This window comes from Morus notabilis, unplaced genomic scaffold (genome assembly GCF_000414095.1).
Source record: "Morus notabilis unplaced genomic scaffold, ASM41409v2 Scaffold697, whole genome shotgun sequence".
Lineage (NCBI taxonomy): Eukaryota > Viridiplantae > Streptophyta > Magnoliopsida > Rosales > Moraceae > Morus > Morus notabilis.
In genome coordinates, this window is record NW_010357121.1 from 189,035 (window position 1) to 204,078 (window position 15,044).

General features: G+C 33.2%; 2 protein-coding genes across 2 annotated transcripts; one reads left to right on the plus strand and one right to left on the minus strand.

The window, feature by feature from the left end:
• The first annotated feature begins 5,464 nt into the window (after positions 1-5,464).
• Positions 5,465-8,243, plus strand: LOC21404930. Its single transcript, XM_010089279.2, has 5 exons — positions 5,465-5,692; positions 5,820-5,893; positions 6,716-6,836; positions 6,927-7,241; positions 7,661-8,243. The coding sequence occupies exons 1-5, from the start codon at positions 5,573-5,575 to the stop codon at positions 7,931-7,933; spliced, it is 903 nt and encodes a 300-aa protein (XP_010087581.1). The 5' UTR covers positions 5,465-5,572; the 3' UTR covers positions 7,934-8,243.
• Positions 8,244-8,361: 118 nt separating this feature from the next.
• On the minus strand, positions 8,362-11,422 carry LOC21404931 (annexin D2). Its single transcript, XM_010089280.2, has 5 exons — positions 11,282-11,422; positions 10,232-10,377; positions 9,583-9,801; positions 8,981-9,193; positions 8,362-8,862 (listed from the first exon to the last, which is right to left on the minus strand). Exons 1-5 carry the CDS (start codon positions 11,355-11,357, stop codon positions 8,566-8,568), a joined length of 951 nt encoding a protein of 316 aa, XP_010087582.1. The 5' UTR covers positions 11,358-11,422; the 3' UTR covers positions 8,362-8,565.
• Positions 11,423-15,044: the final 3,622 nt, after the last annotated feature.

Here is a 15,044-nt window from a genome sequence, read left to right on the forward strand (position 1 = left end):
AAAAAAACATTTTAAATAACTGTAAAAAAGTATTTAAAGAAGATATATTTAAAAATATAGAGATCAAAAATTAAAAGATGTAATAAAAAAAAGATTAGGGAGGAAAAAGAAGAAAAGAAAAAGAAAATTAAAAGAAAAAAGAAAAAAAGCTAAAAAGTAAAAGAAAAAAAAAAGAAAAAGAGAGGCAACAAAAGGGGGCAACGAAACGGCCGCTGAAGACATATTCTCCCTTTTAGGAAGAGAATAGATATATAAAAACAATGCACCAATTCAGTGTAAACTAAATAGAAAAATCATTTTAATATTATTCTTATTTTTGTATTTTTAATAATATTAAAATGATATTTTAATATATATACTTTTGGTATCCTAATCTCGTTGTGAAAAAAAAAAATGTTCGTTAAACCTTTTTCTCCTTTTTTGAAATTGGTTTAAACTTAAAAAATACCAAAAAAAAATATCATTTATCGATATTTGGACACAAAGAAAATTTTTTTATTTTCAATCTTTTTTCTTAATTTCAAACCATTTAAATTAAAAAGAGGAAAATGGTTTTTTTTTAAAAAAGTCATTTCATGTCCAAAATAAAAATAGTTTCAGGCTAGCATTTAGAATGAAAGTTTTTTATAACGTCAAAGTGCCATTTTAAATCATAAAAACACAGAATATCAAAATGAGTATTTTTTTTATAAAAAAAATATCAAAATAATTTCTCTCTTCCGTTATAACTATTTAAAGTGCTGGGACCATATCCATTCAATAAAATATAGTTTTCATATTTTTTCTAACCATCGGAAAAAGTTAACGTACCCTTATTGTAGGTTACAATTTCCACTACTATTTACCCTGCCAAATTCAGCACATGTAAATTCTGTCTTTTCTCTTAAGAAAATTTTTGGCGAAAAAAAGGTCATGCACATTTATCCGCCAAAATTCTTAGAGTACATAAGGAGTTTTTTTATGTTAAAAAAAGGAAAAAAAAAAAAAAGTAAAGTTGCATTGCAACCAAATGGAGAAAGAAAAATGCTACAATCACTTGCCGCATCACTCTCATGTTTTTCACTCTCTACCTTCTTCTTGTGCCACATGTTATCTCACATAACTATGAAAATGAAGCATTACCATTCTTTCTCTTTTAATTACAAGTCTGCCGTGTTTCAATATTACAAAATTGTTATTGTGGTTCTCTACTTTTATTCTTTGCATTTTATACCTATTTTAATGAAAATAGAATGCTAAAGCCATTATTTATAAGTAAATAGTATTCTTGTAATTATATAAGCAAGCACAGGGAAATAAGGCATATAGAAATGGGTGAACGTGTAAGAATAGATAATACAAAACAATGCAAGTTTTTTGGATGATCGGCTGGTGGATCTCTGCTTCTCCGAACTCAACCAGAAAAAAAGAGCAAAAAAGTGCTTCACCTGCGTCAAACAAGTTTTAGATAATTACGTTTAAAGGTTACAATCTTTGTAAAATTTGAAATTCAAATTACATTGTTCTTGAAAGAAAGTCTATTACTACCACTTCGTCAACTAATTCACTAGTATGGTGGCTGCTAAAATCAAGTAAGTGCACCGATTGTCGAACACATACAAATGACTCTTTCAATTAAACCACTACAAGCGACGAGAAATCTCAATCGATTAAAATTAAAAGACTTATAACATTAAAATCACCTATGACACTGCAAAATAACAGATTAAATAAATAAATCGTACTTAAAATCAGAAAAGTGAGAGACTGCCTCCGTTATTGCACAACTAAACAAGAAATACAACCAAAACACGTGGCAAAAACACCCAAACAACAAAATCAATCACGCCATCATTAGGCCAACAAAAACTAAAAACAACAAAACAGTCCCAATCTACAAACAGACTAAATAAATAAATCGTAGTTAAAATCAGAAAACGGTGAGACTGCCTCCGCTATTGCACAACTAAACGAGAAATACAACCAAAACATGTGGCAAAAACACCCAAACAACAAAATCAATCACGGCATCATTAGGCCAACAAAAACTAAAAACAACAAAACAGTCCCAATCTACACAAACGATGCTTATAATGACAAGACAAACCACCAACATCGACGAAGGAAAAACAACCAACACAAGAAGCGATAGAGGCAGCCACTGACAAACCACCAATCAAGAAAGGTGCATGGCTAAACCAAAGCCCCGAGCCCCACCTGAAGGCCTCTGACGCCTAAGGGACCCTTGAGTTGAAGACCTACGGAAGTACTGATGCACTTGGAGAATGTAGCCATCACAGCGATGAAACACCTCCTAAACAAGATCCAGAGCTTCAACCTAGCTGATCGCCCACCACCATCGCTGACGGTTAGTGGCGGGGTCAATTTTTTATTTTAGTGAGAACGTACATTAAATTTTTAAATAAATTATATAAGAAAATATATTTATTTTAATATGGACATATATTATTTCTGCGGAAATTTAAGTATAAAATTTTAAAATTTTTTAAAATAAAATTTTTTTAAATAAAATTTAAGTGGGAACAGTAACTCTTACTGAGCTGTACTTAAATCTACCACTACTAACAGTATAGCCACCATGCTATACTAAGAACCATCTGGAGGTGGTAGTGGATCCCAGCCAATGACGAGGCCAGAATTTTTTGTGAGGGGAGCTAATAACTACAACAGACATTTACAAAAAAAAAAAAAAAAAGTAATTATAAATTCTAAAATTGTCCTCCATGTGTTTTGATCACGTGTTTTAAAATGTTGCATAATAACTTTATTATTGAGGCTATTAAAGATGTTTTTTTCTCGATGTACAAACGGTAAAATGTGATTTATTCATTGATCTCATTTAGGATTGTATAGTTGATTCTTCATAATAATCATACCAAAACGGTATCATGCTACACTACTAATTGATATTGTATTAGGATGATATATTTTTCTTGTCTAAAAATCTTCTGATGTATAATTTTAACTTTCTTTATAAGGAATAATTGCATATAGTACATTCTGCTTTAAAGGGATATTTTTACACTAGTGAAAGAGAAAAAAAATTCAAGAAATAAGAAAATAAGAGAAAATAAATAAATAAGGTTACTTCAATAAAGAATCCAAATTATTATTAGGGGAGAAGATCTTGTCAAGTACCTATAGATATTAGTTGGAGTTTGGTTTAAAGTGATAGTTTTTTTTTTTTTATTTGTTTTGGAATAAAACCCTATAACAAGTAGCACGAGGTGAGGTTTTCACTGCACCTACAAATTCGTGCCAAATTTAATTTAGTTTTTGCACAAAAAGAACTGCATAAATTCTTAAACAAGGTTCTTACTGTGTTATAAAAGGTAATAATTCGAAGATAAAGAAAAAAATTATTGCGAGAAATTTTATGCATCCACGGAAATTTTTAGTTTGCTTATTTATCAACCTAGAACTAGAATAAGCCAATGTAATTATTTATGGATCTCATCAATTTCAAGAACAAGGGTAACAAATTCTGAGCAAATTACATGTATCATTAGTATCAGCTGTCAATGACATCTTTTTTTTAAAATAAAGAATTCTGTAAGACATTCAAATAATCTATTAAAGGACATAACTTCTATCTAGACGCCTTTATTAGTATTGAATTTCTTTCATTGCTGCTTTAATTAGCCTTTTTTTTAGTAGCCAGCTTTTATTAGCTTTTAGACTTTCTGATGTATGATGAACATTCGTATGCTTATGAGTTATAATAACCCTTTTTACAATTTTTGTTGTCTTTATTTTTCTTAATAGGGAATTTTCCTAATGTCTTTTCAAAGATTTTAGGACAAATTTTATAAATTTTATGTGAGCTTTGTCACTTGCGTCAATATGTCTCCTGAACTTTCAAATGTACATGTTGTGCCCTTTGAACTTTGTCACTTATGTTAACATGCCCCTTCAGGTTAACTCTGTTAATATTTTTAACCGAAATGTTTATAAACACCTCTTGAACTTTGTCACTTGTGTCAATATGCCCTCTGAACTTTAAAATGTACCTATTTTGTCCTTCGAACTATAATATGTCTCTAACTTTTTCCATTTATCTTGATTCTATTAGTTTTTTAAACGAAAATATTGATATATCATACTACAATTTCTAGAGTTGGAGCAAAATAACATTCTCTACCGTGCAAAAAAAAAAGATTAATTTCAAAAAAATTTCATGAACTATGACCCTTTTAAGTTCTAACACTTTACCCCCCGAATTTTAAAAAGTAACATCCGTTTCCCTCCGAACTTTGTTCTGTTAACAAGCTTTATTCTTCTGTTACAACGAGTGACGGAAATCGTCAAGTGTCACTTATTTAAGAAGAATTGAAAGCGCAATTACGCTTATACCCGCATAATCATATAATTCTCTATTTTTGAAATTATATATAATTCTTTCATCTTTTCATTTTCAACATTTTCCCAAATAGAAGTTTTCGACATTATCAAAAATCTCTCTTGTTTACACTTTTGCTGGAGGTGAGAGAAAAAAAAAATTTGGTTTTGTTTTGGGTTTAAGATAGAGTAAGTGAGAGAGTTTAGAAACAGTGGATTGCATAGACTGTGCTACTGATGCATCAGTTGTGAGTGCAATGAATGAGAGAATTGAAGCAGCCACAGAGATTTTTCATCTTCCAAGGCCTTGGGTCATGATCAGTGTTAATAATGATGTAAATCTTCATTTTCGCAATGCTGATATGTCTTGGGATTTTGTTATAAGCTTTAGAACAACCTTGTTTTTTCTTACAAAACCAACTTAGGCAAAGATTGAACAAAAAATGAGTTTTGAGTTTATGTTGGAATCCTTTATGATGATGATGAGGGGTTTTTTTTCATTTTTTTTTGTTGGAATCATTTATGTTTTTTATATTGGTTTTAATTTTAGTTTTGATCTGTGGGAGATTGGTCTCCGGTTGGAAAATTCGAATAGTCGTGTTAAAATGGTTTTTTTTTAACGCATTCGAGTTTTTTTAAATAATCTAATGTTATTACAGGTTAACTTACGATAATACCTTCTTCAGATGAATCATGTACCTGACACGTGACGATTTCCGTCACTAATTGTAACAGAATGATAAAACTTATTAATAGAATAAAATTTGAGAGAAATAAATGTTAATTTTTAAAATTTAAGAGATAAAGTGTTATAAGAATTATAATTTAAGAAGAATTTGTAAAATTAATCCAAAAAAAAATATCCTTTATACAAAAAAAAAAAGAACTACAGAAAAAAAAAAAAAAAAACAAAGAGAAAGGCAAAAATGCAATACACATGGCGGCCGCACGTAGCGAGTGGCTAAAGTTACGTACACTCATCACTCAGGCTTTCCCTTTTTTTATTTTTTTTTCAACTGGCTTTCGTTGGATTGCGCAGCCCAAGATCTTTCTTCCAAAACGACACAATACAATAAATAAATAAATAAAGATTTTAAAAATCTAGTCACAAAAATATCCTCAATCCCCTCAACCGCAACTCAACTTCAAAATACCTTTCAACTACCACAAAGAAAGAAAACACAGAGAAAACAGAAACCCAAAAAAACACTGAAGAGAGAGAGAGGGAGAGAGAATGGAGAGAAACACAGCAGTGGGTGTGAGAAAGCCTCGTACTTCCACTTCCGATCTGCTCACATGGAGTGAGGTCCCTCCGCCGTCCTCTGCCCCTCCCGTCGTCCCTCGCTCTCGCCAGGTATTCCTGTCGTTTTTCGCTTGTTCTCGTCGGCTTCCTCCTTTGTTAATCCACTTCGTTATCCAAGTCAAACATTTCTTCTTCTTTTTCTGAAAAAGCATCTTTGTTGATTCTTGTCGTTTTTAAGCCGTCGGATGGGATGAGGAAAGTGTTGCATGGAGATCAGGTGACGGACGACGAAGCGCAGACTCTCCTGAAATCGTAAGATCTGCTTTTAGAAAAATGTTTCTTCTTTTTAATTTTAATTTTTTTTTTCAAAAACATGTTTATGCAGAAATGGTGGTTAGTTTTTGGTGAATGCAAGTGGTGCAGTCAGATCTATCAATTTCATTTTTTTTTTCTTGTGATTTGCGAAACTAACTAAATTTGGTCATCATATGAAAAAAAAAAAAAAAAAAAAAAAAAAAAAAACAAAAACCAAGAGATTTACTATTTTTGAGTTTTGAAATGGGTCAGTTTAATTTTGTAATCTGGTTGCGTTGCTGATAGTTGGTGCTACAATTTAGGAACAAATTTTTACAATGAACTCCTGATTTTCCTTGTTAAAAAGTTACAACTTTGGTTTCTTCTTCTTCTTCTTTTTTTTTTTTTTGTTTTTGAAAATTGGACTCCTAAGTTTTGACATTAAAAGACTTCGTCTTTCTAAGTTTGGAGAATTTTGTGGCAAGATAGGGAAATACTCTATTGAAAAGACCCATTTTTTAACTTTCTGATTAAAGTTAGATACGGTATTTAACCGTTGAATCAAATCAGATGAATGACAGCAGAGATATTGGGCGGGTAAAAATTGCCAGACTTCGGATGCCTCTGGACACTTATTCCGGGGCTAAATACTCCGGCTGATGAATCTGAATGAGAAAAATATTGGTGGAAAAAAAAAAAACTTATTTGCTCTTCCTAATTTGTGGATAAATTGTATGTAGGGTATAAATTGCTCTGGGTTTAAAGATTTAACTTCGGATTTTAACCTGTGGATGATTTGTTTTAAGTCAAGAGTTTTAACTTTCCATTTGCATCTTTTAGGAAACCATGTTCAGGTTATAAACTGAAGGAGATAACTGGAAGTGGTATATTTTCTGATAAAGGCAATGCTGCTGCACAAGCTGATGCTGCGAAATCCAAGACAGGGCTACGTGTGTATCAGGTATTCGGATGAAGTTTCCTGCATACGAGTGCCCAAGATTATTCATCATCATAAGAGTTGCTTTTTAATCTTTTATGGTTGGATTTTCAGCAAGCCCTGAATGGAATTAGTCAGATATCATTCAGTGCTGATGGGAGAATCTCTCCTAAGAAGCCGACCTCTATACCCGAGGTAGCAAAGCAGCGTGAATTGAGTGGAACATTGCAAAGTGACTTGGATTCGAAGGCTAAAAAGCTCATATCGAATGCTAAGAACAAGGAGCTTAGTGGACATGACATCTTCGGCCCTCCTCGGGAAATAGTGCCTCGGTCAGTGGCTGCTGTTCGCACCTCGGAATCTCAAGCAAGTAAAGACATGGGAGAACCTGCACCAAGGAATGTCCGCACATCTGTCAAAGTTTCAAATGTGAGTATGTGATGTAGGACCGAGATAGATTTAAGAAAGTGAGAGAAAGAGCTAGAGAAACAGAGAAGAGTTGAGGAATGAAAGAAGAAGAATTTAGAAGATATAATAGAGAAAATATGTAACATCAAGTTCTGAAGTGAAAGATACAAATACTAGGTCTATTTACAGATGCATAAAATCTAATAGTAATCAAACTCAGAAATTCTAAATAACCCTAGTAAATAAACATTAATAAGTTAACTCAAATAATTTCAAATCCTATATTCGCGCCTCACATAAGTGCCTAATAACAGGATAATTACGATCTCCATCAGTATGTATTGTTGTTTTCATTAAAAATAACAGTTCTTGCAAGACTCATACACACTTTATTTTCTGCTACATAACCTCCTAAAACTGTGCCTTTTTTTTTCACATAGCCTGCTGGGGGCCAGAGCAACATCCTGTTCGGTGAAGAACCTATTGTCAAGATAACAAAGAAGATAAACAACCAGAAGTTTGCTGAGTTGAAAGGCAACAACATATTTAAGGGAGACGTTCCTCCGGGGTCTGCTGAAAGGCCACTGAGCGTGGCTAAGCTGAGGGAGATGAGCGGCAGCAACATCTTTGCTGATGGGAAGGCAGCATCCAGAGACTACCTAGGCGGTGTACGCCAGCCCCCCGGTGGTGAGAGCAGCATTTCCTTGGTTTAACACGTAACGCCTAACATGTTATGATAAATTAAGCCCGCGCTTGATAATCAGCATTGTGTCCTTAAGAGTCTTTGAGTGTGAGTAGTGATGCTTTTAGGAACCAGTAATTAGTTTCGGGTAGATGGAGAGCCGTGAGGCTTGTCTAATTGAGAATTTGGAGTGTTTCGACAGTGTGCTTAACCTTGTCATTACAAGTTCAAGTTTCTTTCTCCCAGGACCAACTTATTTTATTAATAAAATTGTCATTTAGGTATTTATAAGTTTATCTTACTGTATATTTTATTAATAAAATTATCATTTAGGTACTTTATAAGTTTATCTTACTGTATCAGTTTTAGGGGCAATTCTGCCATGCTTCCACATATAGACTGATTGACATAAAGAATGAATGAAATTGGAAACAGAAAAAAAGGACTTGAAACATCACATACAGAAACAGAAGACTCAGCCCATCATTTATTCAAACTTTAGTCTTAAAAGCATTCACAAATAAATAGCATAAGGTCTACAAATCCATAACAAGGCACAACACAATAACAAGCAACGACACAGGGCAGGTGTAAGGAAGCGACAAACGGCACTCATAACTCAACTGGAACCATGGAGAAGAACTCTTGAGATCAAGAAAACTCTCAAGCATCACCGTGTCCAGTCAGTTCAATGAGAAACTTCTCATAATCTCCAGAGACGTCTTTGGCAATGGCACGGTCCAAAGGGACGCTGTTCCTTCGATGGTACTCTTCTTTGATGCGTTTCAGGTCAACCTCAGCCCTGGTGGTGATAACCCTAGTAAGGCCCCACTCGTCTGTCCCCAACTTGTTGATAGCCTGCCTCAGAACCTTTTCATAGTATTTCTCTGGAACTGTCAAGTTCTTGATTACTGCTCTCAATAATTTCAGGTATTCATCATTGGGATCGGCCTTCAAATCCTGCATGGATATGGTTGCTTCAGTATCAGTGAGGTTCCAACAGCAGTGAAAAAGAAGTTCTTTCAATAAACTAAATCAAATATCAGAAGCCTCTCGAATATGGATGTCGATTTCATACCTTGTTGATGGCGTTTCCGTAGGAATTGTTATAGTGATTGAGGGTTGCATTCAGCTGCGCCTTACTCCTAGTAGAGATAATCCTGATGAAATCATCGTCATTATAGGCCTTATTTGTGATCTTGTCACGAAGTATCTTAGCCTCTGCTTTTGCCAATGTATTGTTCACTTCATCTCCACCGTACCTCAATGAACTCACAAGAGGAACCAAAAGCTGTATTGGAAAACGATAGCATTAAAAAATGAACGATAAAGCATTTATTACAATCAAATGAAGGATTGAAAAACAAGATCAAAGCGCAATATTTAAGGATATGAGAAAAATCCCCCATCAATGTGATTGTCACAACAATGAAATGTACCTATTTTCTTCATCTCTTATTAAACCCATCAAATTTATTTCCCTGTATTGATTTTACCAATATATAAAGTTTTCATAATGCCAGTGAGGGATCTCCAATTAAGAGGAAAACAAGTTTGGTATAGATGTTAAAATACAAGGTAGAATTGCACCCAACAGAATATTGAAGACGGAAGTCATTACGACAGAGCTGAGAAAGCATAAGCAATCCATTGCTGACTTTGGAGGTTCAGGGGCGTTACCTTGCGGTAGTCACCGGTTGCATGATATGCGATGTCTTCTTCGATGGATCTCTTGTAACGAGCATGATATGCCTTCCTTACCTCAAATAGGTCGTGAGTAGACCTAGTAGTAGCAATTTCAACAAGAACCCACAGATTTGAAGTGAATCTCCGTGTGGAATCATAGGCCAAAAGTGCATCACGCTCAGCAGGGTCCAATGTCCACAGCAGCACAGCTCGCTGATTGATGAGAGCATGGCATAATAAGTAAAAGCCTCTCACTTACAGTAAATTTACTTCACAACTGTCTCGCAAAAAGAAGTGCAAACACAGCTCTAACAAGAAGAAAAGTAAAAGCTATAATTTTTCAGTTAGTGCTTAGAACCACAATTTTTTAAGAAATTTTCTAATAAAAACGAGGACGGAATTTTATAAATCTCATCAAAACTCTTATACAAGTTTAAAAGTCTTCTCAAAATAGCTTTTTTTAAAAAATGCCCAGATTTTGTTGCTTTTGACTGAAGGTCTTAAAATTTATCCAACCACTTCAAGAAGCAGGTTTTAAATCAAGGAGCCAAAAACAACTTCCAGGGAGCAACGCCAAACAGGCCATGTGCTATCGGAAGATCCACAATGAAGATAAGTGCATAAATTATCATAAAAGCTTGACCTCAAAGTCACTTGAAAGCTCTTTGTCCAGTGCTTTCAGAAGATCCTCATTATAAGTATCAGCATATGCCTGCCTAATCAGTTTACGCTGATGAGCATTCCTGTGAGTCAAAATCGATATGATTAAGCTCTCATTTGTTCCCCATCCTGCAAATATCCAAAGCAATGCAGATCATTACTGGTGAATTGACATGTCGGCGATGAAGTCATACTAGTGGAAGAAATTTTTTTTTTCTCTAATCCTGTTTTTTTTTAAAAACCATAGCAGAAACTTTAATCAGAAGAAAATTAATAAGACCACTGATGATCATCTTGTGATCAAACAAATGTAAATACTGTTGAATCTCGATGCAGTACGCATGACAACATCTGATCTGACTTTAGATTAAAATTTCTTCACAAAAGAATGTCTCAGTGAAAAAGTAGGGATCTACCAAAAAGTTTGAGGATCGGTTTGATCCTTGGTTATTCCCGAAATTTCTAAACAAAATTTAGATTATCTAAAGAAGCTTTAACATAATAAAAACAAGTTATAAAAATAGAGAATCTAGAGCCAAAAAGGTCAGAGACCTTTATTAGGTTCCTTGGAAAGTTAAGATCGCAGTGACAAGACGAACTTGTTCTCTCATTTTCTTTATACTAAAAAAAAAAAAAAAAGTTTCTACGCTTTCTTTGATCGGTGAGTGTGACCAACCTCAAATTAAAAATGGCAAATAATAAGCAAAATATTAAAAAAAACGAATATCTATTTACTTTTTTGCGTGAGAAACGATAAGAACAAATCTCTTTAACACGCACACATGGTGAGATCAGAAAGAAATGGATCCGGTCTTTAGCTCACTACAAGATTCATAATTATCAATCACATTTAAAGCACAGAAAGCAAAATCTAGAAAAGATAATCAGTACAGACAAGCAGATCGAGCAAAAAACAGATGATCGATGATCCAAATCCAGTAAAGATATTCAAAATCAAGATCGATTTCAATCAAATAACTGAAGAAAACTGATCATCAATCTGAGCCTTAGAGATGAGAAGTTAAAAGAAGACCTTCAAAAGCCTTTCGGAGTTGCTCAGCGTCCTCCAATGGAGAAGGAACCACCTCCGGCACGCTAAGAGTCGCCATTATTGCCTCTCTTACAAAGTTTCTCTCTCTAGTCTGTTCGCAAGTGTGAGTAGTGAAACAAAGTTGTGGAGATAAGTGAACCTTTAATAGAGGAAAAAATATTTTAATAAAGGAAATTAGATTAGATCACAAAGTTAAAAATGGTAATTATTGCGAAAAATTTAAAATAGTATTCCAACTTTTTTCGTTTTTGTGTTTCACATTTTAGTCATTTTCCCATTGTCGTTTTCGGGCAATATTAGTGTGAATGTAACGTGGAAGAAGGATTGGATATTTCTTTGCTTATTTTCATACAAACATACCCACTTCGTCATTCCAAATGCCACGTGGCGGTATTTCACGTCTCGGAGATTCCGCTAATGCGATCGCGCAAATTACAATTTGCCGCGCGCATAGGATCTGACGCTCTTATGTTACAATTCACCAATTATTTCCCCCTTTATTTTGTTTTAATAAAAAACGATATTCTTTTATTTTATACATCACATTTTGAATAAAAAATGTACAGTTCTTAAAATTATATTTTTGTGAATTTTAAATTCATGTTAAATTTATACATTTGGGTCAGCAATTGATTTTGACATCTAAATTAATAAATTTAGGGCTTGTTCGGTTGTATTTTTGAGTTATAGTGATTTGAGTGTAGATCTTAAGTTGAATTTGAGTTAAAGTTATAACTTGAGTTTGTGTTTTGATGTGCATATTTGAGTTATGATTTGAATTGAAAATCTATTTGAATTTGTGTTTGAGTGTGTCAAAACTTGAATTTGTGTTTGAGTGTGTCAAAACTTGAATTTGTATTTAGATAGTATTTTAATAAAAACTCAATGGTGATGAAAAATTTTAATAGGGTATATGGGTGAGATTTTATTCGTCTCTTCATTGTGAACGCGTAGAAAAAAAAATCATCTCAATTGGAATTAAAACGAAAAAGTTATGACGTTTTTAATAATAAATAAATATTGTTCATTAACTTGAGTTTGAGTTTAAGAACTTTAGTTGAAGGGGAAACTTGAACTCAGATTTTAACCCAAAACTCAAGTTCAAAATCAAATTTTACAAATAAATATGAACTTGAACAAAGTTGTAATTTGAGTTCATATTTTTTTTTTGAGTTTTACTCCAAAAGAATAAGCCCTTAGTTATCTTAAGTAAACTTTAGGCCTTTTTGCATGGAAACTCTATAAACTTATTGTATTTAGCAAATCGGTCCTCAAACTAAAATTCTTGACAATCAATCCCTCAAATTTTGAAAGATGTTGCATAGCAAGTTCAGTTGAAAATAATATTAAGGGGATATTTAGTTGGAGGATTTAAATCATAATTTAAATCATTGTTCATGTTTATTATAGTGTTTTCTCTCATAAAAAATATACGTAAATAAAAAATGATTCTAATAATATGATTTTAATTTATGAACCAAACGTTTTTTAAATTTTTGACGGATTATCCCCACATGAAAAGCACGTGACCCTTTGATAAAGGAAAGGATAGGTCTTTCATATTCGAAAAAAAAAAACAAAACAAAACAAAAATTAAAAGATAAAAGAATACAAAGCATCTGATTGTTGCCCCACCCCATCGCACCCCGACCCCACCTGCCAGAAACCAGCCTTGCTCCCATGAACCTTGTCAAATCTGACATCATAACTCACCAAATCCAGAATTGCACCCATCACTTCTCCGATTTTGCACGTTGCCAAATCTCAATGCCGCAGCAACACATTCCTCCCATCATCATAGTGATCTCGTCCTCACCAAATCCTGACATTGCAGCTTCCCCCTCTTCTCGGCATCATAGTGACCCCCTCCCAAAAAGATTCCTAGTGTCACAGCGACCTCCCGTCAAATGCGGTCGTCGCAACAACCCGCTCCGCTGCCAAATCTTCTGCTTCAGAGTATGCTAGATCTATGGCATCAAAGCAACCCTCATCCCTTGCAACTCAGCGACCTCTTCCCGGTGGTGCAACAATCTCATTATTGGAAAGACACCACATGTAAAATTAACTCAATGTATTTAAAGAGTCTAATTTGATCTAAAAAATTAACATATTAGGTTTTTAGTCTTTTTATGTATATAAATCATTTAACATATTCATTAACTTTCTATATGAAATAATACACACATGCACTTTTCTTAACAATCTTCTTATCATGTGTGTGTTCACCGAGCTCCTCCTTAAATCAAAGTTTTTAGTAGCCTGCACATCCAAGGATCACACTCCAAATAGGAGCCAACTCGAGCATTGAAAAGATAGCTGAAACCATGCGAGTCCACTAAATGCTCTACCATCCACACTTGTAACTGCAACAGAATGTGATCGCTTCACCATGTACGAACCATTGACTCTGAACTACTTGTTGGAGAGACATCACATGTGAAACTGACCCAACACACTTTAGGAGCCCAACTTGATCAAAAAAAATTAATCTATTAGGTCTTGAGTCCTTCTATATATATAAAAGTCATTTTACATCTTTATCCATTTTTCATATGAGACAACACACAAATACATTTTTCTCAACACCCATCTCCCCGAACATAGTACTTTGTACAACAAAAATGAAGGATGAACAAGGACAATATAATGCTAGATTCATTCAAAGTAATGTCCAGATTCATTTCTTTTAATAGTGATGTGTTTTTGTTTTTGTTTTTTTTTTTTTCTAACCACCCTTTGGTAAAAAGGACATCTAATACCTCTAAAAGAGAGATCATGTGCCAAACACATGTGTAAAACTATTAAATATTAAACAAATGTTACACAGATTTCAATGTTTGAGTCTCTGATTGTCAATAATTTTAATTTAGGATTAACTTGTCAAAAGTGACAAATTCAGGGTCTCATGCAAAAAAGTTTAAAATTTAACCAAAGATTTATGTTAAACAATTAAGGACAAATCAAATTGTATATTCAAGCTAAGTTATAAAAGGTAAACTTGTCATTTCTCTGTTTTTTTTTTCTTTTTTTGGAGAATGATAAATTTGTCATTTTGTATCCGGTTATGCATTTATTCATAACTTATAAAGGGTAATTCAATGGTCAAAATTAATGACTCAAAATATATAAAGTTGATATTAATTTACAATTTATAAGTACAAACTTTAGAACAACCAAAACCTAAATAATTTCTAATAAATTCAAAATAAAATTTACAAAGTAGTGAATATCAATAGAGTGTGTGTAATGTTGCTCGGCTCTGTTGTAGCCTCACATCATAAAGAGTGATGATAAATCCATGCACTAAGCAATATTATTGGTACTGTTACGACGTTTAGTTTAATAATTATTAACTTCTTAAATAAAAGAAGGGAGTTTTATGGTAATATCAGAAAAAATGAACTACCGATAATTCTCTATTATCAATTATTAAATTTGTATCAGAAGCTGTCTGTTTTACATAATTTTTTAATCTAATGTGATTTGGATCATATCTAATAATAAAAAACTGCTCTTAAAAAGAATCAGATATTGCATGATGCTAAAAACAAAAATTAAACACTTAAATTTTTTATTGTTAGATATCGCTTAAATCGTCTTCTTTCCTCTCATTGTCACCACCCAAGAGAGACATGGATGACGGGTGTAAACTACTAAAATTTTAGATGTCCTCCGTTCGATGAAAAAATAAGAACAAGAAAGAAAGAAAAACAAATCTAGTGGTTTGATAATTCTAGCTCTTTCC

What these genes read in the sequence shown, in the direction of transcription:
- LOC21404930 (XM_010089279.2), top strand. Translation starts at nt 5,573, where the DNA reads ATGGAGAGAAACACAGCAGTGGGTGTGAGAAAGCCTCGTACTTCCACT. An exon ending in GCGCAGACTCTCCTGAAATC is followed by an intron (nt 5,894 to 6,715) that starts GTAAGATCTGCT and finishes TGCATCTTTTAG; the next exon opens with GAAACCATGTTCAGGTTATA. An exon ending in CAGGGCTACGTGTGTATCAG is followed by an intron (nt 6,837 to 6,926) that starts GTATTCGGATGA and finishes TTGGATTTTCAG; the next exon opens with CAAGCCCTGAATGGAATTAG.
- LOC21404931 (XM_010089280.2), bottom strand. Translation starts at nt 11,357, where the DNA reads ATGGCGACTCTTAGCGTGCCGGAGGTGGTTCCTTCTCCATTGGAGGAC. An exon ending in ACTCCGAAAGGCTTTTGAAG is followed by an intron (nt 10,378 to 11,281) that starts GTCTTCTTTTAA and finishes GGATATTTGCAG; the next exon opens with GATGGGGAACAAATGAGAGC. An exon ending in AGCTTTCAAGTGACTTTGAG is followed by an intron (nt 9,802 to 10,231) that starts GTCAAGCTTTTA and finishes CTCATCAATCAG; the next exon opens with CGAGCTGTGCTGCTGTGGAC.